This window comes from Arvicanthis niloticus, chromosome 10 (assembly GCF_011762505.2).
Source record: "Arvicanthis niloticus isolate mArvNil1 chromosome 10, mArvNil1.pat.X, whole genome shotgun sequence".
Taxonomy (NCBI): domain Eukaryota; kingdom Metazoa; phylum Chordata; class Mammalia; order Rodentia; family Muridae; genus Arvicanthis; species Arvicanthis niloticus.
This window is the reverse complement of record NC_047667.1, coordinates 25,565,097-25,591,831: the sequence shown is the minus strand read 5'-3', so window position 1 is coordinate 25,591,831 and position 26,735 is coordinate 25,565,097. Positions and strand designations below refer to the sequence as shown.

Genomic DNA, 26,735 nt, shown 5'->3' with positions numbered 1-26,735 from the left:
ATATATGTGAACAAACATGCATACACCACAAACATACACCAAAACCAAAACCAAAACCAATTACTTATGCTTTGAAGGATACTTGCCATGTAAGAGTAGATTCACGATATGGAATAAAAACCCTCTTTCCGTTTGCTTGCTCAGAGAGTGCAGATATGACCTTCCCCAAAGTTAGCAAGGACTTGTTAATGCTCACACCTTCCTGTGCATGAGATTCAAAAATGATTATTTTTTTTAACTTCTCAGCAACAAACTTATTTCACAAAATATACCTTTTTCCTCATATAATCACTGAGTAAACTTTCTTCCATAAACTATTGACATTTTCATGGTTCAACATTAATTTTCTTTGAAACCTAATACCAATGCAGTATGTAATCCATAGTAATCCATAGCAATATACAATCCATAGTATAGTAATCTATACTAAAGATACTTTTTTGTTGTTAAGTATATCCAATTTGTACTTTCTTAAAACCGATGTTCTCAAAGCGAGTTTCATCATCATGAGAAAAGTGAGGGGAGCAGTGGGGTGCACCTGTGGTCCCTGCTACTATGGGGCCTGAGGCAGGAGGGTCACATGAGCTAAGGAGTTTATGGGCAGCTCAGCGACACAGTGAGACCCCAACACACGAGAGAGAGAGAGAGAGAGAGAGAGAGAGAGAGAGGAGTGCCAGGGCTCTCACCTTCAGTCGCTCCCCACTCGAGTGGGCCGTGGAGCAGCGCTCACTGCCAGCCAAGTCGACGAGGTTTATGCGGCTCGTGATCCTGTGGTCATGTTCTTCCCCCTCCACAAGCTCTGTCTACAGTAACGTCATGGGAAGAGGGTTTATGGGTTGTTTTTTTTTTTTTTTTTTTTTTTTTATAATGATGTGTCATCAACATAAGCCTTTAAAAGGCAAAGCTATTTAAGTTACAATTTAAAAAAATATATTTATTTATTATGTGTACAGTGGTCTGTCTGCATGTGTGCCCTCATGCCAGAAGAGGGCATCAGAGCTCATACAGGCAGTTGTGAGCCACCATGTGGTTGCTGGGAATTGAACTCAGACCCTGTGGAGGAGTATCTAGTACTCTTAACCTCTGAGTCATCTCTCCAGCCCCCAGATTATTTATTTTTAAAGCCGCCTCTTATTGTGTAGATACATATGTATCCATGAGGTGTACTCAAAACAACACACCAGGCAGCATTTAGATTGTGACAAATATAAAGGAGTAAAAGTCTTAACCAGTTATCTTAAGCAAACAACTATGAATGGAGAAATGTTGATTATCTCAGCAGTAAGTATAATAGCAAAACATTTCAAATCAATATAAATGTCTAACAGCAGAGAAAATCCAATTATAATAGTAGAATAAAACTTTAAAAATTAACTCTACAAAGAATTTCTATGGTGTATGATTGTTAAAAGTTTTGTGAAATCTGATTGTGATTATAACCAACTGAAAGATTATCATATCTATACTTTTAGATTGATAAACACAAAACAATGAGGTCACTCTTATCTCTGAATGTCACCACCACCAACAGAAGACTGCACTTCAGACAAGGACTCAGGATCTTAACCAGAGCTGACCTGAAGCTGCCAGGGGAGGGAAGCAAAAAAACCAGTGCTACCCAGTCACAATGCCCGTGAACCACAATGATCACCAGCAAGCGAGATATCACTAAAGATGAAATAGTGGCACTTATATATTGGTGGTAACCAACAGCTGTCTAATAAACCCTGCTCAACAGAAGGGGAACCATGCCTGTAAACCCAGCCAGGGCTAATGAGGTTGTGGATCTTAAAGGTGAACCTACTACCGCCACTTTACTAAGTAGCATACTTCCTATAGCTGTATTTTAAATACCTATCCTTATAGCCGCAGGTAACTGTGGCTCTCACTCTTCATCAAAGAAGCTTCTCTTTGATGTGAGACCCTTACAGAAAACAGAGGCGACTGCTCACAGGGTGCCAGACCCAACAGGTACGACAAACCCCTGTGCTTAAGGCTGAGGGAACATCTTGGAAGAAGAGGCAGAAAGCTTAGAGTCAGAGGACCAGGCGACCTGCTGTGAGATTTTGTCTCCTAAAAATGTCAGGAAAGCTTCACCCATGATATCTCAATAGTACAGTTGCTTAAATAAGACCTGAGCAGGGGCAATACCAAGAGACATGTTAATCTAGAAAAGAAAAAAAACGTCATGGGATTCCACCGATAGACTACAGGCAACTGAGGCACGCTGAGAGGGGCAGAGTTAGTCTTCTTCAGGGATAAGACCTGTGAGTGGTTAGCCAATACCATGGGGTCAGCCCTGAGATCATACACACACAAACAAATTTGAGCATTGTCTGTGTGTGTGCATGTCTAGTATCAATTAAAGGAAAAGTGGTCATACATTTGAGAAGGAGGAAGGGGACAGCATGGGGGAGACTGGAGAAGGAAAGGGAAGAGGTGAATGATATATTTTAACTAGAAAGTGAAATTGAGTTACAGTAAGAAATACCTTGGTCTGCGTCATCACCAGGGTGAATACGGAATGAGAGCGGGAGCTTTTATCGTTCATGCCGGTGGCCGCCGTGGCCCTTTGTTTACTTCCCAGTTGTAGCCAGCTCTAGTAAGAAAGAAGTAGGCCGGGCGGGCCTACTGTGACTTACTCAAAAAGATTAAGTAACAAAAAACAAAGTGCAGTTGATTTCACATACATTTGCACACATGCATACTTAGTTAATTTATAAAAAGAAATTATCTTTAACAAATTGTGTGGCCATGGCCTCTTCTGGCTCTGTTTCTTTCACAGAAACTTGCTCCAGAATCTTTCTAGCGGGACAGTGGTGACTCATGCCCTTAATCCCAGCACTCAGAAGGCAGAGGCAGGGGGATCTCTGTGAGTTCAAGGCCAGCCTGGTCTACAGAGCAAGTTCCAGGAACTACACAGAGAAATCCTTTTTCAAAAAAATCACTCAAGCACATGTGCACACACACAAACACCATCTTTTTCTGTTCTTCCAAAGTGACAGGATGTTCTGTATTTTAGTTGAGAAAAATCAACTAGTTTGGTTAAAACTTAACATGCACATCCAGTTCACAAGATTTTCCCTTTACTCACGCCAATAATTTAGGGGAAATAGTGTCAAAAATGTTTATCATTGTGCTCTATCCAGTTAAAACAAGATAAAATACAACCAATCTTACCTCAATATCAGAGTAAGAACTGACAACATTCCTGTTTTTTAAGAAGTAAAAAGACAAAAAAAATTTTACTGATGATTTTATTCTTGTTCAATAAATTAATCATCTTTTAATAATTAGTCTCTGACAATCTAATGAGCTAATTCACAGCATTACCACACTAATTCCCCCTAAGTCGTTCCTTAAAAGTTTTACTAGAAATTATAACTTTTTTCCCTACTAAAAACCTTGAAATCTTGACATTACAATATCCTACTACATAACATACATCTATCAACTCATATGTACATGTACAAAAATACATGCTACTGAGCAGAGCTGAATTTGTATTAAGTCATTTTCCTTTTCCCTAATGAAAAGCAATAGAATGCAGAAGGAGACTCAGTGACTCCTGGCAGGGGTGAAACTCTTCACTTAGCCTCTTAAAGTAACAGGATTAAAAAGTGAGTTGTAAAGACTCTAAGTTGACCGGGGTGAGGGGGTAGGATGGGGGTGGGATGAGATAAGAAGGAAATCAAAATTTATAGTCAGATTAGTCAATAGCTGGTGTCAGAGTCTTTGCAGGCTTTTGAAAGATACTGACAAGACAAGAACAAAGAACAGAGGGGAGAGAAGCATGCTGGTACAGGTTTCAATGGTGGGACGCAAACGCAGTATGGTAAGGACCATGGGCAAGCATGCTCTCTCTGAATGCTGCCCTCCCTCGTGCTGGCTGAGCGGGCACTTACATTGACAGGCCTTCAACATACGGTCCAGAAACAGGATGCTCTCTCACTCGCAGCTGGGGGGGGGGGGACATTACATCTTTAAGAATGTGACAAATATTTAGTTGAAAATACAATACTGGATTTTTTTTTTTTATATTCAAGTTTGAGGTAGAGATTTATCTTTATTAAGAAATAGATTCTCATATAATGCTTAAGACACTAAGAAACATCCTCACCAGAAATACTTGAGTTGCATAGTATACAGACTGTACATATCTTACTTTTTATTAAGTTAAATCCTGTAGTAGCTATTATACCTGCTTCTAAATCTCTCTAAAATAAATTCATTGTAAACTTCAGATATTAAAATTTTCACCTATACGGAGCTGTGGTGACACACACTTTTAATCCCAGCACTCAGCAGGCAGAGGCAGGCGGCTCTCCGAGTTCGAAGCCAGCCTGGTCTACAGAGTGAGTTCCAGGACAGCCAGGGCTACACAGAGAAACCCTGTCTCGAAAAACATTAAAAAAAAAATCTAAAAATATGATTTTAAATTTCTCAGTGTTACCAATGGCAAACGTGATAAGACAAAGGGATTTTAGATTTTCATTTCTTGTGTTGAGACGCCCTTCATAAAATTAAAACTTCAATTCTAACTGCAGTTTTGCTTTGCTTTTTTTTAATAACTGAAAATCTTTTTCATAGATGATCTACAAAGCATCGAGTAAGTAGATGCTGGAGCAACAGCCTTGAAATCGGGAAGACCCAGTTCAATCCCTAGGGCCCACACACTTGTAATCCAGCACCGGGGAAGCAGAGACAGGAGGCTCACTGGCCTTACTAAGCCAATCTCGGCTAACTGCTGAGCTCTAGGCGGATCAGACAGCCTGCTTCAGGGGTAGACAATATTCTGATGACATCTGAGGCTGTCCTCTGGCCTCCACTGCAGGCAGATGCACATGCATGTGTGTCCCTATGCACATGCATGTGTGTCCCTACACACATGCATTTTAAAATGTCAAATCCATTGAAATGCATATTCTATAAGAACAGTTTTTAAAACATCTACTTTTTTGGCCTACAGACTATTAGAAATTCCATATTTTACTCAGGTAGTCTTAATAAATCATAGGGCAAATATTTTATTTTTAACTTTTAGACAACATTGGATTAAAATTTATTTATTTATTGTGTTTTGCTTTTTGTTTTTGAGGCCGGGTTTCTTTGTACAGTCCTGGCTGTCCTGGAACTCACTCTGTAGACAGGTTAGCCTTGAGCTCAGAGATCCACCTGCCTCTGCCTCTGTTTCCCAAGTGCTGGGATTTAAGGTGTGTACTACCACGCCCCGCCACTTGATAAAAATCTAAAAATAAACTAAATCACAACTAATTTGATTTTTATTCATGATGTTCAGATACTTCTAAACAATGAGTTAAATTGGAGACTCAAAGGATTTGTTATCACATGAAAATATTTTTGTAAAATTTGAAGCCATGTTCTTCAGGGAACTCACAAATGTATATATACAGTTACATTCATAGATATAAAAACAAATGATAAATAGGGGCGGATGTTCCAGCAGGGAAAAGTGCTTAACCCCAGCCTGATGACCTGAGCTGGTTCTGATGACAGAACCCACACTGGAAGGAGAGAATAGTCTCCATGAGCCTGTCTTGTAGTCTCTATGCACCCAGCCACAACCAGACACATGTGGATCTACACACACACACACACACACACACACACACACACACACACACACACTTTTAAAGATTATTTAAGGACAGGAGAGGTGGCTCACTTAGCAGGTAAGGGCACTTGCCAGCAAGCCCGATGGCCTGAGTTCAACCCCTGGGATCCACAGGATTCCAGCTGAGTTATCCAGACCTCCCCACGCGTGTGCCACCCTTCCCCGTAAACAAACAAACAAACAAACAAACGTAGGGAAAATTATTTAAAATCTTACTGGTTGTTTTCTCTGCCCATTTTCCCTTTTACAAACCAGAAGGTCATGGATTTTTTCATTATAAACTTCAAAGAAGCTCATTTCAAGATGGTAGCTGATCTGGAAGGAATAGAAACAAAGTATCTATTTATTTTACGATTCCTTTTATCTTTGCAAATCATATGCCTAATACAGACACAGATCCAGACTCCATGAAGGACTCTTACCGCCAACATAAAAAAATATAATTAAAAATCAGGCGAAGAGCTTGAACAGACATTTCTCTAAGAAACATATACAACTGGTGGAGAAGCACAGATCAACATCACATGTCCGCAGGGAGATGCCAATCAAAAACACGAGGAGAAAGTATTCATACCCATGAGGACAGCTATAAACAAGAACAATAAACTGGGCTGGCGTGATGGCTCAGCAGTTAAGAGCACTTGCTCCTCCTGCAGAGAACCTAGATTCAACATGACCTTACAGCCATAAGCCAACATAACTCCAGTTACAGTGAATCCAATGTCCTCTTCTGGCCTCTAAAGGCACCAGTGCATGTAGGCAAACACTCATACACATAAAATGAAAACAGTTCTTGGGAGGAATATAAAATGGCAATGTCACTGTAGGAAAAAAGTTCTTCAAAGGTTAAGCACAAATTTAACTCAGGGCTTACATTTCTACTCTTACAGAATACTGAGTATTCAAATGAAATTTATGTAGCAGTGTCATTACTACAGATATAAACACCTTCTGTACTATTATCCAGCTACCGGAGGGAATAAAGTACTGACTGATACTTGCTGTAACAGGGATGTACCTCCGACAAACAACGCCAAGTGAAAGAAGCCCAACACACGGGTTACACATTATATGATTTTATCTATGTGAAAATTCAAAGCAAACAAAATGAGAGGCTTAAGCAGATTAGTAACTGCCCGAGTTTAGAAGAAGTAATGATGGGACACGACAGTTTATTATGTTCAAAGTCCTCTTTGGGGGCAATGGAAATTTTTTTTTCGAACTACATAGAGACTGCATTAAGAATTTACTGCTAGAAGCGGCTGGGCAGTGGTGGCACATGTCTTTAATTCCAGGAGGCAGAGGCAGGTGGATCTCTGTAAATTCTAGGCCAGCCTGGTCTACAAAGCAAGTTCCAGGACTGACAGGGCTACAGAGTGAAACCCTGGCTCGGAAAAAAAAACAAAAAAAAGGAGAATTTGCCAGTTGGGCCTTGAGGAGGGTCAGCAGGTAAAGGGCATCACTGCCCGATGACCTGAGTTTGATCTTTGGGACCCACGTGGTAGAACAAAGAACAGATTCCTACAAGCTTTCTGACCCCAGGAACACAATGTGACACATTTGCCCCACAATAAATAAATATATACTTTTAAAAATTGCACCACTAAACTGTATACTTTAAAATGGTTAATGCTCTATAAATTTTATCTCCATAAAACAAGTTTTTCTTCTAGATAAAGTTCTAACAAGTTAACTTCTAGAGTCAAGTTCAATTCAAGCCTGAAAGTATTTCAAGTACTCACCGACCATATGCATGGCTTTAGCATATTGCTACGGGTGTAAAGAAATGACGTACAGGGCCTTGCCCAGGCTGAGAAACCAAGACACTCTCCCATGGAAAGTGAGTTGTCAAAGAAATGGGAGAAAACCTTTGCCAGCTATACATCTGATATGTATAGATTCATGTATAGAACATATATGGAGATTTAAAAAAACTAAACCAAGAAAGTGAACAACCTGACTTTTAAAAAGTCTACAGAACTAAACAGACAGTTCTCATGAGAAAGGACACAAATGTTCTTTCTTTTAAGTGTTATATACAATTAGACATCAAGAAAAATGAAAATGAAAAAAAAAAAAACCAACTAACCTTTCATCTTACAAAGACAACAAGTGCTGGCAAGGCTGTGGACAGACAGGACCCCTTACAACAGTAGGGGTGTGGATTGGTGGAGCCAGTGTGGAAATCAGTGTGGAGGTTTCTCTAAAAGCTAAAAATGTAGCCAGGTGTGGTGGCTCATGGAGCTAAGAGGACAGAGGCAGGTGGGCCTCTCTGAGGCAGCCTGCTCTACAGAGAAGGTTCCAGATAGCAAAAGCCTACAGGGTAAAGAGAATCTCTTTATACTGTATGGAAACATCACCTGCCAATAAAAAGCTGATAGCTATTAGCTGAGGCAGGAAATAGGAGGTGGAAATTCCGGTAGAGACCCGTTCCTGGGATAAAGTCCGAGATTTGCCTTAAAGTCATAGAACTGAGTGGTAGAACTCAGACTAGTTTAAACAGGACAATTAACTTATGAGCTAGCCTAGCCTGAATTGGCTCATTTCAACAGCCAATAACTTATGAGAAATAAGAGAAATAACTTATCAGTAGCATGGCTAGAAAGGCATGGCTTTTTAAAGCTGAGTCAGGGATACTCTGGCTTCACTATCAGTCAAGCTGTGTTTAGCTAAGTCTGTGCACCTACTTGACTGTAGATACATAAACCAATATATAACCACTTTTTTTGTAAGCCTACACTGCACAAAAGGAGAGAAACAAAGGAGCCAGGCATGGTGGTACACATGGAGTCCCAGCACTCAGGAGGCCAGGGCAGAAGAACTGAGAATTCAAGGCAGCCCGAGCTACAGACCAGAACACAGTAGCAGAAGGTGGGCCTACCACTGCCCCCCGCCCCCCAACCCAGGGAGAACTGCTTCTGCATCAGGAACCTCCTTCCCTCTCCTTCTCCATCCACACCAAAGAAACGATCTAGAAATGAGAACGCCATCTTTTAGACCTTTCGATGGGTCTGGGCAGTCATGACTGTGACTTGAGTTTGAGCATACCTCTGAGGTTTGTTTTTTGGCTATTTGAGCAAAGAGATCTTCACAAAATCTTGGAATTATTCCTGGTTCTTCATTAAGCCCCATCATCCTAGAAACATATTATGAGCAAGGAAAAAGCAACACTGATTAGTTTAGAAATCTTAAAAATTCATTTAGGAAGAAAGTTCTGGGAAGGGAATAGAGAACACAGAAATCGAGATCCATCACTGACACTACGAATCTAGGCTTGGGAACCCAATCTGCCTCATCTCCAGGCCTTACTTCTTCAAGCCAGGGCCTCACATATCCACACAGCTGGCCTCAACTTCTTTTTGGGGGGGTTGAGAGCAGGGCTGGGGGTTGAACCTGGAATCTCACATATTCTAGGCAGGTGCTCTACCATTAGGCTACAGCCCAAGCAGATCTTGAACTTGACTCTCCTGCCTCTGCCTCTCATGTTCTAAAAATTACAGGTGTGAACCACCATGCCCAGTTTTTATGTTTCTGAGTTTGCCCTCTGACCTCCCATGTGATACTAAACCCCATTAAACCTCAACTCAGTCTTTAAATGGGGATGTCAGAAGTCCACAGTGGAAAGGGCCACTGTGAGAGAGCACATGCAAAGACTTCCTCCTGAGCACCTTCTCCAAACCTTCCTGCATTTTAAAATACATTACATATTAAAAGTTCATATTAAAATATCTTTAACAAGACCCCACTTCAGTAAAATAAAACCAGGTACTTGGCTATGACCAAAATTTCTAGTCAAGTATTTATCCAGTAATTTCACAGTTGCTCATATTGGTTAATACAAGAAAGATTGAGGTGTCTTGATCTGCTAAACATGAGAGATACCAAGATATCTTACTATCAGTTCTCTAAGTACACACACACACACATACACACACACACACACACACACACACACACACACACACACACAAATCATCTTTGGACTTCAGTTCACAAAAGGAATACAAGTTAGGGCTGGAGAGATGGCTCAGTGGAAAAGAGCACTAACTGATCTTCCAGAGATCCTGAGTTCAATTCCCAGCAACCACATGGTGGCTCACAACCATCTGTAACTCCAGTTCCAGGGAATCTGACACCTTCTTCAGGTCTTCTCAGGCACCCAGTATGCACATGGTACACAGACATACATGAAGGCAAAACACTCATACACACAAAAAATAAAATTAGCTGATCATGGTGGCTCAGACCTTAAATGCCAGCACTCGGGAGTCAGAGGTAGGCAGATCTCTGTGAATTCAAGGCAAGCCTGGTATACAAAGCGAGTCCAGGTCAGCCAGAGCTACACAGAGAAAACCTGTCTTAAATGATAGATAGATAGATAGATAGATAGATAGATAGATAGATAGATATAAATAAGTTATAACAAAAGAGACAATTATACTTACAAGGTGAATTACCTCATGTGTAAACTAAAGCCTAGACAGTCAAGTGTGTGCCTATATCTAGATCTAGTCTACAATAATGGATGAGACCTGAGCCCAAATCTGCATGATGTCAAAACTATAATCTTGGGAAGGCAAGATGGTTCAGCAGGTAAAGGCAGGTAAGCCTGGTCTCCTAAGGTCAATTCCTAGAACTTAAAGGCAGAAGGAAAGAACCAACTTCACCAAGCTGTCCTCCACCCTCCAAACTGGCACAGGCACCCCCGCACAAACATCACAACACACACACACACACACACACACACACACACACACACGTTTCTAAATTTTAATAAAAACCCTGTATTTGTTCTACAACCATGATGTTTCTGACAAAAGAAAACATAAACATATTTAGTTAGCTGCGTGATCCATATTACTTACGTATAGGATTTTCCAGAGCCAGTCTGGCCATAAGCAAAGAGACAGGTATTATAGCCTTCAAAAGCTCTGTCCAGGAGTGGTGCAGCCAGTGTCTCATACACAGTTGTCTGGCTAGCATAGCCAGGGTGACATTCATCAAAAGACCAAAAGTAAACATCGTAAATAAAAGAGTAAACTTGTTTCATATCGGGATGTTCCACGGTTATTTCTTCCCCATTCGTGAAGACAACCTGGGCAGCTTGCTCAGCCTTCTCTCTTTGAAAAGAAGCATGGAGAGAAAAGTCAAGACCCTCTCACTCCTCCGAATGCCATCTCCACACAATACAAGGAAGGCCTCTCTCAGCTTAAGGTCATCATTCCCTTGAGACAAATTCCTTAGCTTTATGTAGAAAATGAAGGAGCCAAGGAGGGAGGGTCTCCAAAATGTATTTTTTGCTGCTTCAAGTGTGGTTACTCAAAGGGAACCGATATTTCAAATCCCTTGTCCAGAAAACCAATTTTTAAACTTTTCTATGGAAAAATTTTCAACTGTTCCCATTCTATATCTCTGTTTCAGTTCAAATTATGAAATGTCTTTTTTTTTATTACAAAAGAAAAAAAGCATGGGGATAAAACTTTATATAACGCTGGCATAAAATATAAACACAGGCCGGGCAGTGGTGGTGCACGCCTTTAATCCCAGCACTTGGGAGGCAGAGGCAGGCGGATTTCTGAGTTCGAGGCCAGCCTGGTCTATAGAGTGAGTCCCAGGACAGCCAGGGCTACACAGAGAAACCCTGTCTCGAAAAACAAAACAAAACAAAAATATAAACACAGTCTTAATAAAATGTCCTCTGGATACTGACTGTCATTGTTAGTACAGGGGCCCTTCCTTGCATGAGATTCCTTCAGTTAAAACCTCGAGTCTTCATTTGCATCCTTCCTCCCACTTAGAAAATCTTCACTTAGTAGAAAAAACACTATCATTGGCCCAGTTGTCATCCTCTTCCCTGAGAATCTGCTTTAAAATTTAACTTGTCCTCCAAATCATCTGTGTCATCAATCTGGTGAGTGCCACCCCGTCCCCCACTCTACCCCATCCTTCGAGATCCTTCAGAGCTTCCGTAAGGGGTCTGGAGCCAGGCCCTTCCGTGGTCCTTTACTGCCCAGGGTCTCTCATCCTGGGCTTTGCTTCTCCCCTCCTGGCCCTCTCTGCTGCCTCTCTCCCTTTCATGGCTGTGAAGCTTTTCTCATTGACTCTCTCAGGACAACTCACCAGCATCTCTCTCCCTTATCACCAACCCATTTTTGCAAAAACAAAGCAAAACAAAACAACCAAACAAACAAAAAAACTTCGTAGAACTTACTAACTTAACTCTAACTACTGAGTCTTTCAGTTCAAACTCTTAAGTTCCTTCACTGAAATAGTGCTCACCATATCCACTTCTAGGTTACTCAGATGTCACACTAACAACTACTGATCCTTAAACACAAGCAATTCTATTGCACACTCACATTTTATAACTATTTTTAACTTTTTCTTTTTTCTTTTTCTTTTTAAACTTATTTATTTTATATATGTGAATACACTGTCACTGTTTTCAGACACACCAGCAGAGGGCATCGGATCCCATTATAGATGGTTGTAAGCCACCATGTGGTTGCTGGGAATTGAACTCAGGGCCTCTGGAAGAGCAGTCAGTGCTCTTAACCTCTGAGCCATCTCTCCAGCCCTAATTTATTTTTTTTCTAGATAGGGTTTCTCTGTGTAGCCATGGCTGTCCTGGAACTGGATCTGTAGACCAGGCTGGCCTTGAATTTAGAGATCTGCCTATGAGTGCTAGGATCAAAGGCATGGCCTCTGAACTCAGCTGACTTTTTAAAGTCTTATCAATAATCTGTGACTATCCCATTCACAAATCACCTTTAAAGAAATTGTCAGCCGGGCAGTGGTGGCACACGCCTTTAATCCCAGCACTTGGGAGGCAGAGGCAGGCGGATTTCTGAGTTCAAGGCCAGCCTGGTCTACAGAGTGAGTTCCAGGACAGCCAGAGCTATAAAGAGAAACCCTGTCTTTAAAAAAAAAGAAAGAAAGAAAAGAAAAGAAAAAAAAAAAAAAAAAAGAAAAGAAATTGTTCATGCCTTCAAAATCAAGTGTGTTACGCCTGTGCATTTATAAGCACTATGTACCAAATGCAGGTGATGCTGTTGACGATTGCCATTCTGGAACATTCTCTGGGGAAGCTACGAGCTCCCCAGAGGCTCTTTTTAAAGGAAAGAGACAATTCCCAGCTACTACAAATCAAAAATTTGAAAGGAGATCGCATTAGAGAATTAAATGACTCACTCAGCAGCAACCTCCCCCTGCCCCTGGCCACACTAGGTCCAGGCCTCACTCTGTAGCTTTGGCTGGCCTGAAACTTGCTATGTAAACCAGGCTGGCTTCGAATTCAAAGATCCAACTGCCTCCTCCTTCCAAATGCTGGGATTAAAGGTGTGCACAATCATGCCTGACTTGGTTTCTAAATATATATATATGCATGCATGCAGGGATGATTTTAATTTTGTATTCTATCATAAAAATAACCAGTATAACTACAATTAAGCCTAAACACTGGTGGGCTGGACATTTGCTACAGCACCTACCTAGTACACACATGAGGCCTTGGGTTCAAGTCCCCACACCAAGAGAAAATGCCAACTTTAAAGACACTGGCTTTCTAAAAGCAGAGTCTTAAAGACACACACATCACGACATGGAATTGTCTCAGCCTGAGAGCTAACATGCCGAACATACCTTTTGCTGAAAGGCCTCACACGCACTGCCACTGTCACCTGACTATTTTCTACTTTTAAGGAGTCTGGTTCTGTAAAGGTATTCTGAACTGTACTTTTTTCTTCTGGAGGGAGGGTGCTTTCTCGTGAGCTTTCCTTTTTATTTGCAAGAAGAGAACTTTTTGGCCTTGGTTTAACTTGGGGGCTCGCAATCCTGTTTTTAAGAGTTGATAAAGTTGTCATTTTAGGTGGAGGCAGGTCATGTTTTGGTGTCGATCTGTGGGCTGGAACACATTTCACCGGGGTGCTTGTTTCTGAGCTTCCGAATGTACTGACATGTTTTGCAGTGTCTTTCCCATTGTTTTTCAGTGTGGATAAAGTTGTGATTTTAGGTAGAGGCAGGTCATGCCTTGGTGTCGATCTGTGCGCTGGAACACATTTCACCGGGGTCCTTGTTTCTGAGCTTCCGAATGTACTGACATGTTTTGCAGTGTCCTTCCCAGCATTTCCATGGTGTGAGTCTCCTCCTCCGGACACTTGGGTATCTGGCTTGCTCTCAGTCGGTTGCCTCACTAAGTGCCCTGATCTCATAGCTTCAGTCTGACACTGGGAACCAAGTGCTCTACTGTTTGGGTTCTTAGCTGTCACCTTTTCATTAGAGGCTCCGAGGGCAGGACATGGGTCTTTGCACTTCGTCAACCCGGTGTCATTTGAGTCTTTCATGGAAACTACAGGTGACAGGACACAGGTGTCATTATTTACAAGCTTTGCTTCTGTCCTTGCTTTCTGTGAAGCAGAGTTACTTCCTGGGTTACCTCCCACAGGATTCAACGTCTCCCACTTTTCCACATAATCTGTTTTAGCGTGCCGACGTTGTAACCTAAGACTGGTGTCTGCTGTTCTTCTAGTAGTGTCCCCCAAGTCACTACCACGTAAAGAGGATTCTTTGTTCCAAGTAGCCCTTCTCTGAAGGGTCAGTCTCCCGGGGTCAGGGGTCACGGGCGGCTCTCTTGTTTTTTTACAGGCAGAGATAACGTAAGTGCTATTTATGTCTATGGTTTTACTTCCAGCATTCAGTAATGGATCCTGATTTTCACACTCTGACATATCTGACTTCAGGTGCAGCTCCAGTCGGCTGCTGTGGATGAGGCCACTCGATGCTGAAATCTTCTGTGAAGCAGAAACCTCCAGGCCACCGATGTTGTGCCTGCTATGCGAAGTGTGTACTGACATCTTGGCAGCAAGCTATTTTAAAAAAGGATGTGAAGAATCTAAGCAGTTCGGACCCTTGTTGGAGTGCTGGGAATTTTGTACTTTTCAGTTTCCAAAAAAAATATTTGACCAACTACAAAAAAAAAAAAGAAAAAAAGAAAAAGAAAAAAAAAAAAAGAAAGAGAGAGAGAGAGAGAAAGAAAAAATGGTTACTACAAACTTTAAAAAGAGAGAGGCCCTCTTACTACAGAAGTAAACTCTCAGAGGACGCAATAGACTAAATCACTGCCTCCACTTCCCACTGCACCTCCACACAGCATCCTACAATCTCCATCCTCACAGGATTTCACTTGTTATTCAACAAATATCTACTGAGGGTTCCATTATAGGCCAGGCACCCACAGACACTGCAGACGTCAAAGACAAGCCTTAATCTCCTTAGCCCGGAAGGATCTTACAGGTGACCTGTATCTCAACAAGTGCAGTGATTTAAGAAACGTCAACTGGTGTATACATGTCAGCATACTTTTAAGTATGCCCAGCTAGGAATCATAGCATCTAATCAGTCTGCAGCAAAGAAGGTTTCTGGATACTTGTCCATGGATGCTAACTACAAGAATGCCTACAAAGGGGATTAATAAATATGATGTCACAAGGGAGGCTGCTCTCAAGTAAGTGCCACAGACATTACACACTATAAACTGCGTGCGAGGCTAGCTGTGATGGTCTGTGCCTGTAATCCCAGCCTTAGGGAGGCTGAGGTGGGAGAATGGAACTTTCAAGGCCAGTCTGACCCTGTCATCGATGCCCACTTCCTCCTCAAGCAGACTATCTGTCTCTTATTCATTACACAACAAACTGGACGGGCATGTGTTTACACACATAGAGGTGAATATAGGCCAACAGTATCTACCAGGCATTATTTAAAACTGAACAGTGCAAAAGCCACTCTTTGTCATGCTCCTTAAATGGACGTAAACGAGTCTTTAAAATTGAATTCCCCAGTCTATCTTACAAAATGACACGGATTCAAACTATTTCGGCATTGTTACAATCAAGGAACAAATTACCAGAAGTTCATTTTTTTAAAAGTTTGACATAAGAGGCATCATAGAGAGGGAGAAACAGAAAGAGAGAGACCGACCATCCGTGTATAAGCATCTCCTGCGAAACTTTCAATGAAAATACAGACCCCACCCATTAGGAGATGAAATTAAGGACAATGTATCTTTGTCTTATAAACGAAAAGCCATTTGCTCTTTGCACGAATCAACATGATTTTTGTTTGCAGAATTTTGGCCACCAGATCTCCAAGAGGATTGTAAGGAAGACAAGAGAAGTCGGTCACGACCACAGGCCGAGGCTCCTGGTGACTGTGGCAGCCACGCCAACCTGTGACAGTGTACCTGGACCCCTCCGAGTCCGCCGCTCCACTCTCCGCCGCGCTGCCCTCGGCTTCCGGGTGGACAGAGCGACGCCCCGCGACCCTCTCCCGGGACCCTCGGACTGAAGGGGACCGAGCCGCACCACCTGCCCGCGCACCCGGGCCTGCTGGGCAATCACCGCAGTGCTCTCAGCCCACCGGCTCGCTGGGCAAACAACTTCAGTGCTCTCAGCTCGGAGCCACTTTCCATTCCCTAGACCCTCAGCACTCACGATTCCCGGATCAGGCTCCCGCGGCTGCAGCAATTTGAATGCGCGCCTCGCTTCCTGATTGGTCGCCTGACGCGCGTCAAGCACCGCGCTTCCCTACCCCCGGAAGCGCAGTTTCTACCGGGAGACACGCCCCGCCCCATCTCCGAGGTGACGGCCCGCCCCTCCTGTGGACAAAATTGGAGCTTAGCTCTCGGAACTGGGCGGTGCCACCAAAAGGGGCGGGCATTCACCTGAAGGGTTTAATGGAGAAGCCACAGTGACTCATCCATCCAATGCTTTACAGGAAAATTTATTGTGAATGACCCTGTGCCCCCACTTTAATTATAATAACACTCTGGTATTTCATACTCAAGTCTTTGCCTGATGTCGTGGACTGTTTAGATGAATTAAATGTCTTAATACTGGATATTTTATGAAGTACTAATGTTATGCCAGTCTGTTAATAAACTTGTGAATGCTCTGATCAGTAGCAAGTGTGGCTGGAAGTCCCAAGCTATTGCGGTAAAGGTTACAATAACATTTTCCAACCTGATAAAAGGTAATCACTAAAACAACCAGCTCAACAGAATGATTCTAGATAAATATTTTTTTCAAATTAGCAGTATGAAGATAATGGAAATGTATTCAATAAGATAGAAAAGGAAACCAGAAGTAGCTTTAATTATATGAAAAATTACACTGTAAAGTAGTCACTTTTAAAGATACTTTTATTCCTTGGCAATTTCTTTGTGTTTTATGTATGCATATGGGTGTTTTGCTTGCATGTAAGTCTGTTTACTGGGTGTGTGTGTGTGTGTGTGTGTGTGTGTGTGTGTGTGTGTTTTCCTGGTGTCCACAGAAAGCAGAAGAGGGTTTTGGGGGCCCATAGAACTGGAGTTTCAGAGGATTGTGAGCCACCATGTGGGTGCTAAGAATTGAACCCAAGTCCTCTGGAAGAACAAGCAACAAACTTAACCACTGAGTCATTTATCCAGCTCTCATTCCTAAACTCCTAAAAATCTTAAAATCTACTTAGAGGGAAATTCACCTCCCCCCAAAATATAGTTTATCAGATTTATTGAGAAAATGTTCATTCAGTTAATAGCAAGAGAGATGATGAGGGAAAAGATTAATAAACTCATATAACATAAGAATTTTTAAAAATCAAATATGGGCTGGAGAGATGGCTCAGTGGCTAAGAGCACTGCTGGTTCTTCCAGAGGTCCTGAGTTCAATTCCCAGCAACCACATGGTGGCTCACAACCATCTGTAATAAGATCTGGTGCCCTCTTCTGGTGTGTCTGAAGACAGCTACAGTGTACTCATCATATATATATATATATATATATATAAAATAAATAAAAATTAAAAAAAATCAAATATAACTAAAAACATACAAGTCTAAGATAATTAAGGAAATATGACAAAGTAAAAATCTCAATTTATGATGATAGTAATTTTATAATAGATGATAACCTGGGTAAAGGTGCTTTATTCAAAAAAGAATTCACATACAAACATACATATATACACATACATATTTCATATAAAACAGAATGCAGACATTAAAAACTGTGAAGTCTTGAAAGATGAGGAAAAAAATAACAAATTAAATTATAGCGATTGTGCTCACATAAGCTCCACAGTGATTGACTTGGGTGTGGTAGTCCTGTAATCCTAGGATTTAGGTGGAGGCAGGGGAATTGCTGTAAACTTGAAGTCAGTTATAGTGAATTTCAGTGCACTATGGGGGCTAGAATAAGATCTTGTCTCAAAGAGAAAGAAAGAAAGAAAGAAAGAAAGAAAGAAAGAAAGAAAGAAAGAAAGAGAGAGAGAGAGAGAGAGAGATAGAGAAAGAAAGAGAAGAGAAAAGAAAAAAGAAATCCTAAAAACTTACACAGTAATTAAACGTTAAATAGGAGCAGGCAATAATTAGACTGGTAAGCCGTAATGTGTGTGCTCCATCGGACTGTGAGCTTAATATAAAGAAGGGTCTTGTGGCCCTGGTGACTGATGGGAAATTCTCAGAACACTAGCCACACTTCCACTTTCCTCTCTTTACGTTTGAAATCCATGGTGTGATTCCACAGGATTATAGTCTTCAGGATTAAGTTAGTTAATGTGTGCTTAGAGCCCGGTACAGGATTAGTGCTTGCCAAATGTTAGCTCCTAAATCCTATGGCCTAATGTAACTCTCTAAATTGCCAGAACCCGTATTCAAGGCCAGTAGTGCATTTGGGGGCTTTCCAATAATGCCGACACGTTTTATGAAAGATGAGGATTATGACCTTAAGCTCTAGAAATAAACGATGAGCCTCTGTAACGGACTCACTGTGGTCAGTTTAAAGAGAACAGTAGTCGGGAGAGTTGGGTAATGCTACTCGCTTATTTTGCCCAAATGCAATTACATTTTTAAGAAGCACGGGCCGTGTGCTTGTTTCTTTGAAGGGGGAAAACAAAATGAAGTAAATATTTGACCAGTCCAAGGTGGGTAGGACAAACCAGTTGAAACTTACCAACTCTCCTCAAGCCTGGGTTCTCCGACCTGACTGGCAGGTTAGAGGGATATTTTTGCTGTGACCGGAAGAGCAGCTGTTTACAAGGCTCTGCGTTTTCATGTTTGACTAGAGACAGAGCCGTGACCCGTTGTACTTCTGTCACCTGTGGTCGCAGCAGGGGTGGTGGCGGGTGTGTGTGTGTGTGTGTGTGTGTGTGTGTGTGTGTGTGTGTACGCGCGCTTCTGTTGCGATTTGATGTTTATTTCATAATCATAGACAACTCCTCAATCCAGCTAGTCTGGGAGAGGAGTAAGGAATACAGGGAACCTGGAGAGCCACAGGAAGAGGGGGAAGGTTGGGAAGCTGTGAGCAGGTGGTTAGGGTGTTCCGCCCCGTCTGGTAGCCAAGAAAAACACAAAATAGAAGTATTCCGGTTGTCCACCATAGCTAGTGGTGGTCTTCCTCTTAATGTAAATTGCCACATGGCCACATGTTCATGCCCTTTCCACAGCTTCCCCTGACTACGTGCATGTTGGTCATCCAGCCGCCCACACTTGGCAGTACAATAGGAAACTGATCGTGTTCCGCCTGATGTTTGTGCTGGATAAAATGTAAGGATTGCCGGCTTCCGGATTTCTCCCGGTAGATGCATTTGCTGCCAGTGCTGCTGGGGCCCACGGAGCCACCGCCCTTGCAAATAAAGCCCGGAATAATCCTGTGAAAATGGAGCGTTTATAAACTAGTTCTTCCTCATCAATACTCACAGAGAAGTAGTGTCTGTTATTTTTGGTACTTTGTCAGAACAATGCTCAAGAGTTTCTGTCAACAGTCAGTGTCCAAGATCTAAGCAGGCTGGTGTGCAGGCAGCAGGCAATTTCAGGCAGTGGTGGCATATGTGAAGGCAACTCTTTTTATGTTCACATTACATATATGTGAGTGTGTATGTGTGTATATATAACCCATATGTTCTATATATTATATAATAAATATATACTATATATTCATAATAATTAATAATAATATATAGTATATATTTATAACATATATAATATATGTGCTATATGAGATAATAATATATAACATATAATGTATAATATAATGTACAATTATAATGTATAATGTATATAATATATTGTATATTATATTGTACATTATTATACAACTATATGTACATATATAGGTATTAAATATACACTATATTATATATAATTAATATCTATTTTTATATCTTATATAATATATAACTCTACTAATATATATACTATATAATTATATGTCATTATATACATTTATCAAATGTAATATATACAAATATGTTACATATATTCATATATAATGTGTATATTATAGATATATGCTTTATAATATAGTTTAATATAATTTATATATTATATATTATTCATTATATTTATATATGACAGTCCTTTGAACTCATACTTCTCCTGCCTCAGCCTTTTGACTTCTGGGATTGTGAATGTGTATCACCATACTTAAATTAGTAGATACTACATCAACGAAAGTCAATGATTGCTAGAAAACCAAATTGCAAGACATACATAATATATTTCTTTAAAATATGGTGCTTTCATGAATCTGATCATAGTTACATGTTTTGATTGTATACAGTTAACTCTTAGGTATTTTTGAGAATTAAATTAGAATATAACTTAAACGGATAACATACATGAACTTTGACACAGAGAACTTTAACATGGAGCCTAAGAACCTATCAGTAACAAGTGAATCATCCACCCCTGTCTCTGGGCACTAAGATAACTCTGCTAGTACATTTTTCTTAGCTTTCCACCCCAGGTGCAAAGTAGCCTTTCTTTAGGTCCTGAGCTAGTCCTCCCCTCAGAGACACAGGTACCCTGCTACCTGGGGCCATCCTGTACCTATGCCTGGTCTTCTCCATCTCCCCAGGAACCTCCCACATCAATTCTTTCCTGGCCTTCCCTCCACCTTTGACATCTCTCATGTGAAAACTGTAAGCTGGTTTCTAGCCACACCAGCTGTGTCTTTATTACCTCACGACCAGACTTTCTTTAGGGAGGGATACCCAGGTCTAGAGATAATGGGACACTTTGGATGAATGTGGGAGAGGCTTAGCACCGGGGCAGGCTTTGAGGTCTCAGATGCCCATGCTAGACCCAGTGTGTTTCACCTGCTCTCCCTGCTGCCTGCCAAGGCAGTTGGAAAACCCTCAGCTACCTTTCCAGCACCATGTCTGCCTGTGTACCACCATGCCTCCTATAGGAGGAGCTAAGGTAGGAGGAGTAAAAAGAGGAAGAGAAGGAAGAGGAGGAGCTAGGAGGAGAAGAGGGCGGGGCATGGAGGTTGATGTTCGCTTGTCTGTAGCAGTCAAAGGTAGTTGGTATATTTAGGTTGGGTATTGGGTTACACCTCTGATTGTATGGGCATCTTGTTATTGATCATTACCAAATATATAAAGCCTTTGGATAATTTAAACATTAGAGTCTCATCTTCCTACTGGGCCAGCGTGGATGGGGGGATGGTCTGGGCAATGCCCAGCCTTGTAGAGACAGTGTGGAAGATTGGCAGAGTCATCTCCCATGCTGGCATCTCGTGGGTGGCAGGGCTGGTGTTTCTGGCTGGCTGTTTGTAGCTGCTGCGCACATGTGGCCTCTGGCCACATGGTTGAGCTAGGCAGAGCCAGCAGAAGCCAGTTGGCTTGACCAGCAGCTGATTTTAAATAATTACTACAACAGCCTCCCGCCATGATGTTTATGAACTATACCTCTGAACTGTAAGCCAGCCTCAGTGAAATGTTTTCCTTCAGAGGAGTTGCCTTGGTCATAGTGTCTCTTCACAGCAATAAAACCTTAACTAAGGCACCTTCTCTATTTTCTATCATGCCAGGGCCAGCGAACTTTGCTCTGCCATGATCCTGTTAGTGAGAGGAAAGAGGGGTTCTGCTCTACAAAACTGAAGATGCACCCGTTAATGTCTCCAGAGCTGTACTACTAGTTCCAGCCCAATCTTCCCACTATGATGACTTCTGCAGCATTTGGTTCTTTCCTCTGTCATCTTCTGAAGTATCTCCTCAGGCCCTGACCTCCTACACCTCTACTGACGGCTCTGGTCATTGTTTTCCTCGAATAAGGCAGAGGACTCAGGGGTCAAAGATGAAGATAGTTTTGAAGTTGTTTCTTGTTGTTTTGTTTTGTTTTCTAGAAGAATTGAGCTTAAACTGCTTGTGTAGATGTCCATTTGGATATAGTGACTGGTTAAAGGCCACACTCTAGGGATGAAAGGATGGTGGAAGAAACCCAGATCTCTCATGATGGGAAGATCAGTATGGAGTCCACAACAACTTATTCTCTGAGCTTTTAAAAACATAAAAGCACATGTCTGCTTTTTTTTTTTTTTTTTTTTTCCCCAAGGCAGGTTTTCTCAGTGTAACTAGCCCTGGCTGTCTGGCTGTCCTAAACTTGCTTTGTAGACCAGGCTGGCTTTGAACTCCTGCCTCTGCCTCCCAAGTTCTGGGATTAAAGTCGTGTGCCACCACCATCAGCTATGTAGCTACATATCTGATTTTCAAAAGCCTCTTATATAAGTTTTTTTATATGCACACACAGACACATGTGTACACACCACACACACACACACACACACACACACACACACACTTCCCAATCTAACGAATACAAATTTCATTATTTACAGGATAAATAAAACTCAGCAGGCCCATGATTTCCGCCCCCCAACCCCTGACCGTTTCCCCCAAATTTTATTTCAGCCATTGTTGAAATAACACAGTGGCACAGTGTTCTGAGTACGACATCTGAATGTGCTTCTTGGTTGTCAGGTGGCAGATATACTCACCTCACTTCCGTTCTCCCTGCAAAGGCTTCTGCTCAGGCCAGACAGGTTTTAGAAACTAGGCTAACAACAGACAAACTCTTTTAACTTAGGCAAAACCTATCCAAACAGGCATGGTGGAGCACCCCCGTAAGTTTAGACTCTGGAGGTAGGTGTGGGAGATTTCTGTAAAGTTCAAGGCCAGCCTGATTTAGGTCTACCCTGTCTCAACCAAGTAGAAAAAAAATCCCAAATAATAATAATCTGCATAGATTCCCCCAAAATAAAAGGAACTAATTTTTCAAAAACTCCACTAGAGGGCGCCAAGCTGAAAGAAACCATTCAGCCTCGTAGCACAGGAGTCTAGTTTAGCTCGCCTTTCTCTATTAAGACACAAATCTGTCATAATTGAGTCCATTTCACAGTTTTATTCTCAGTGCTAGAGATCAAATCCAAGTCGTTGCTCATGATATTCACGAGCGCTACCCTAAAGCTGCACTGACAGGCCTTGCCTTTTTGAAACAGAGTCTCACTATGCTGCTTGAGCCGGCCTTCAACTCACTATGCTTCCCAGGCTGATCCGTAACTCAAGATCCTTCTGCCTCAGCCTCCTGAGTGCTGGGACTGTGGATTGGGCCACCAAGCCCAGGTACAATTTTTAAATTATTAAAGTGCCAGAAGTTTTCCCCTGCTTTGTAGGTATCTGTACTTACTGTCCTTCCAAGTCTACCACAGAAGGTGCGCTTGGAGATGAATTACAATCTTAAGGTCGAAGGGAAGGCACTGATGAGCACCACAGCTTTTAGAGGGACCTTAGCAGCAGTATTAAACAGGATTACTGCCTAACATAATTGCTTCTTCTAAAATCACTGAGAGTCCTGCTAAATGACTTACGTGGCCTCACTAAAAAATCACAGCTGAACTTGCAAAGACCTCATTAAACTGGGTGCGGTGATACACGCTTGTAATGCCAACATTTGGGAAGCTGAGACAGGGGAATTGCTACAAGTTCTGACCAACCTGGGCTGCAGAATGAGGCCTAGTCTACAATGGGTCTTCTTATTACAGTTCACTCAGCTAGGAACCATGCCTGGAGTAATGACCCTATTAGTAAGAATCAAGTCCCTCCTGGTGCATTGCCAAAAGTCACCCTGCAGCCGAGTGAGGTAGGTGTATTTGATAACACTGTCCTACAGATGAAAGAGGCTGACTTGCTATACAAATAGATCACCTGGTACCTTAAGCCTCTTAACTAGGACACCGAATGTCATTTTCTGTATTCCTCATCCCTGTCAGGAACAGATGTCTTCATAGACTTTCTGGATCTCAGGTTCCTGTGGCAAAGGAGTCAAACCGATGTACGTAAAGATGTGAAAACTGTTAGATGCATTTTTCTAGTGGTGTGGCAGCTTCAAATAGTTTGCTCTAACACATTTCTTCTTTTTGATCTGGTCTGGTGGATGAAGGCTTTGTTTTGTTTTTGTTTTCTGAGACACGGTCTCACTCTGTAGCCCAGACTGGTCAGAACTTGTGGCAATTCACCTGTCTCAGCTCCCCTAATGTTGGCATTACAAGCGTGTACCACCTCACCCAGTTTAATGAAGGCTTTGCAAGTTCAGCTGTGAGTTTTTAGTGAGGCCACGTAAGTCATTTAGCAGGACTCGCAGTGATTTTTAAAAAAAGCAATTATGTTAGGCAGTAATCCCTTTTAAGTCATAAATAAAAGAACTCGGGGATTAGTGTTACAAAATGCTCTTTTGCTCTTTGAATCATGTTCATTTTATTTCAGGGACCATCAGTAAGATAATATTTTAAAAAATTATTCTTTCAATACATTACATCCCAAGCGCAGTTCCCCTCCCCCACATCTACCTCCCTTCGTTGCTGTTTGTTTGACTGATGGTTTCTTGTTGTGACAAACTTGTTTGTCCTGGAACTTGCTCTGTAGACCAGGCTGGATTTGAACTCAGAGATCCACCTGCTCATACCTCCTGAATGCTGACATTAAAGGCATGTGCCACCACTGCCATCCACCCAGTTAAAAGTATGGTTAGCCCCAAAGCTTAGTGGGCAACAACTGAGTCTTCCATGAGTTCAGGTAGAAAGAACATTTTTTTTAGCTTTTTAAAATTTGGTTCTTTGTGCATGTTTGTGTGTGTGATGGTGGGGATATGCACCTCCATGTGTGTGAAGAGATCAAAGAACAACTTTGTGGAATCAGATCTGTCCTTGAACCTGGGGAACACAGCCAGCACTGCCTTGCACGGCTGCAAGTGTCTTTACCCGCCGAGCCATCTCTCCCACCCAGAGCAACTGTTTCTAAGGACCAGCTGAGAACTTTCGGCAGGCACCTTCTTCCTCATATGCCTTTCACGCATGTCCAGGACCATGTCTGACAAGATGCTGCTGACCATTAGAAGTGCCACCATTTGCTTGCTCCAGTGACAAAGGGACACACCTTGAGTCACTTCCCTGGCCAACAGATGTAGCAGGAAACCTCAGATGATTTCAGTAAGGGCATAAAACGTGTGTAAACCATTCAGATGTCCCTTGAACAGTTTCTGATCTAGTTTCTTTATTGGTAAAACACCTTGTCTCATCTCAAATGTCGGAAAGCGCGTGCAATGACGCACACTTTATTGTGTTTATAATCACGGGGTTTGAATTGTATGTTCATGTCTACTTTCTCATTTAGGAAATAGCGTGAAAGAGACTCTGTCCAGTAATCTCTCCTCCCACTAGTGGTTATAAAAGGACAGCTGCCAAATATGAAGCCACCTGCGTGGCAAGAATTGGGCATCGTGTCAGCTTTTGCAGAGGGGAAAACAGGATGTTTCTTCAAACTTCCAGCTTGGTGAATAAGTCTGCATCCACCCATAAGCCTTTTCCCATTTATAGAAGGTTTGTTTATTTGTCTTTCTTATTTGTTTGTTTGTTTATTTATTTATTTATTTATTTATCAATCTAGACCATAGTCAGTTCTCTGACTCACCCAGACAAGAAAGAAGTCCCCATGGCACAGTGTAAGGCACAACAGAGAGCTCTGTGTTCTCTCTGCCCTCCCGTTCTGTTTCCTCCAGCACACAAAGATGAATACGGGATGACACTTGTGTCTTGGATGGTGAACAGCGTCTTCAGAAGCCTCGGTGTAGGTTTAGATGAACTGCATGGGCTTCTCTCAGTTCATAGAGTCCAGCCAAAGAATCGGTCTCTTCACTGTGCCCTCCAGCTCTCCCAGCTGTGTTTCTTGAAAGTCATTAAGTGTCCGAAAGTACTCACTGACCTCAGATTGCCACACTGACCAACAGCTGGCAGGAGGAGTTTGGGTTACATTCCAAAGAAACAAAAATGAAACAAGCATTTAGCTTACCAGGTATAGCCTCCCCACCCCCAAGTTCAGGAGAGAAGAGCATGCGGTTTCCATTCTTTGAACATGTAGAACAAAGCCATCCATGAAAACATGAGCTACAAGCTCACAGCATCTGTATTAAGGGAAAAAGAAAGAAAGCCATCCCTTCTAAAACATAATTTAACCCAATAGGTCAGAAATGTCATCTCAACACATGATCAACATGCATTTTTTCCTCCTCTTCTTCCTCCTCCTCTTCCTCTTCTTCTTCCTCTTCCTCCTCTTCCCCCTCTTGTTGCATATGAAATAAAAGCCAGAACTAGGAACATGGATTCACAGTATATGTAACCAATCATAAGGCAAGCAGAGTCCAGTGGTAGGGCGGGAGGCAGAATTCCAGATTCCAGTGTCCCTCTGACTCATACCTCTTGGTCTCCCTGCCCCTCTGTCTGGGCTTCTGCTGGCCTTAGCCGGTGGAGATCTGTTTGTGGTTTAAATCTACTTCAGATAGCAGGACATTAGAGTTCTGGTCTCTAATGTCCTGCTATCTGAAGTAGAGTCTGGTAATGGTAGAGTCCATTAGAGTCATGGCTCTACAATAACTAGATCTCAGATACCTGGCTTGGCTCAAGTTAATGTTAAGTTCAGAATTACCCCATGATCAGCTCAAACCAGGCTTGGTGACACACGCCTGTAAGCCTGGATTTGAGACTTGGAGGCAAGAGGAAAGGAATTCAAGGTCCTCCTTTGCTGAGTAGTGAGTTTGAAGGCAGTCTGGGATATCTGAGACTCTCCACTTCCTAATATTCTCAGCTTAAACCCCTTGTGGTCTTCCTGTAATTAATCCAAAAGCCTTATACCAAAACATTTTTACACTGGTGACAAGTGACAAATTTGTACAAGAGTGAAAACAAAGTGTAAAAAGAACTACAGGGCCTCTGTGCAGTCATTATTCATGAGCCTCA

General features: G+C 42.0%; 1 protein-coding gene across 1 annotated transcript in view; it reads right to left on the bottom strand.

Annotated features, from left to right (window-relative positions):
- Kif14 (kinesin family member 14) overlaps positions 1–16,141 on the bottom strand; it is a 64,302-nt gene extending 48,161 nt beyond the window's left edge. The window contains exons 1-10 of the mRNA XM_034513305.2: positions 15,873–16,141; positions 13,277–14,599; positions 10,501–10,755; positions 8,684–8,771; positions 5,852–5,950; positions 3,906–3,958; positions 3,181–3,211; positions 2,492–2,599; positions 687–803; positions 87–202 (exon numbers count right to left, since the gene is read on the bottom strand). Of these exons, the coding sequence (XP_034369196.1) occupies positions 87–202; positions 687–803; positions 2,492–2,599; positions 3,181–3,211; positions 3,906–3,958; positions 5,852–5,950; positions 8,684–8,771; positions 10,501–10,755; positions 13,277–14,487 (2,078 nt within the window). The 5' untranslated portion in view covers positions 14,488–14,599; positions 15,873–16,141. The remainder of the gene's footprint in view (positions 1–86; positions 203–686; positions 804–2,491; positions 2,600–3,180; positions 3,212–3,905; positions 3,959–5,851; positions 5,951–8,683; positions 8,772–10,500; positions 10,756–13,276; positions 14,600–15,872) is intronic.
- Positions 16,142–26,735: the final 10,594 nt, after the last annotated feature.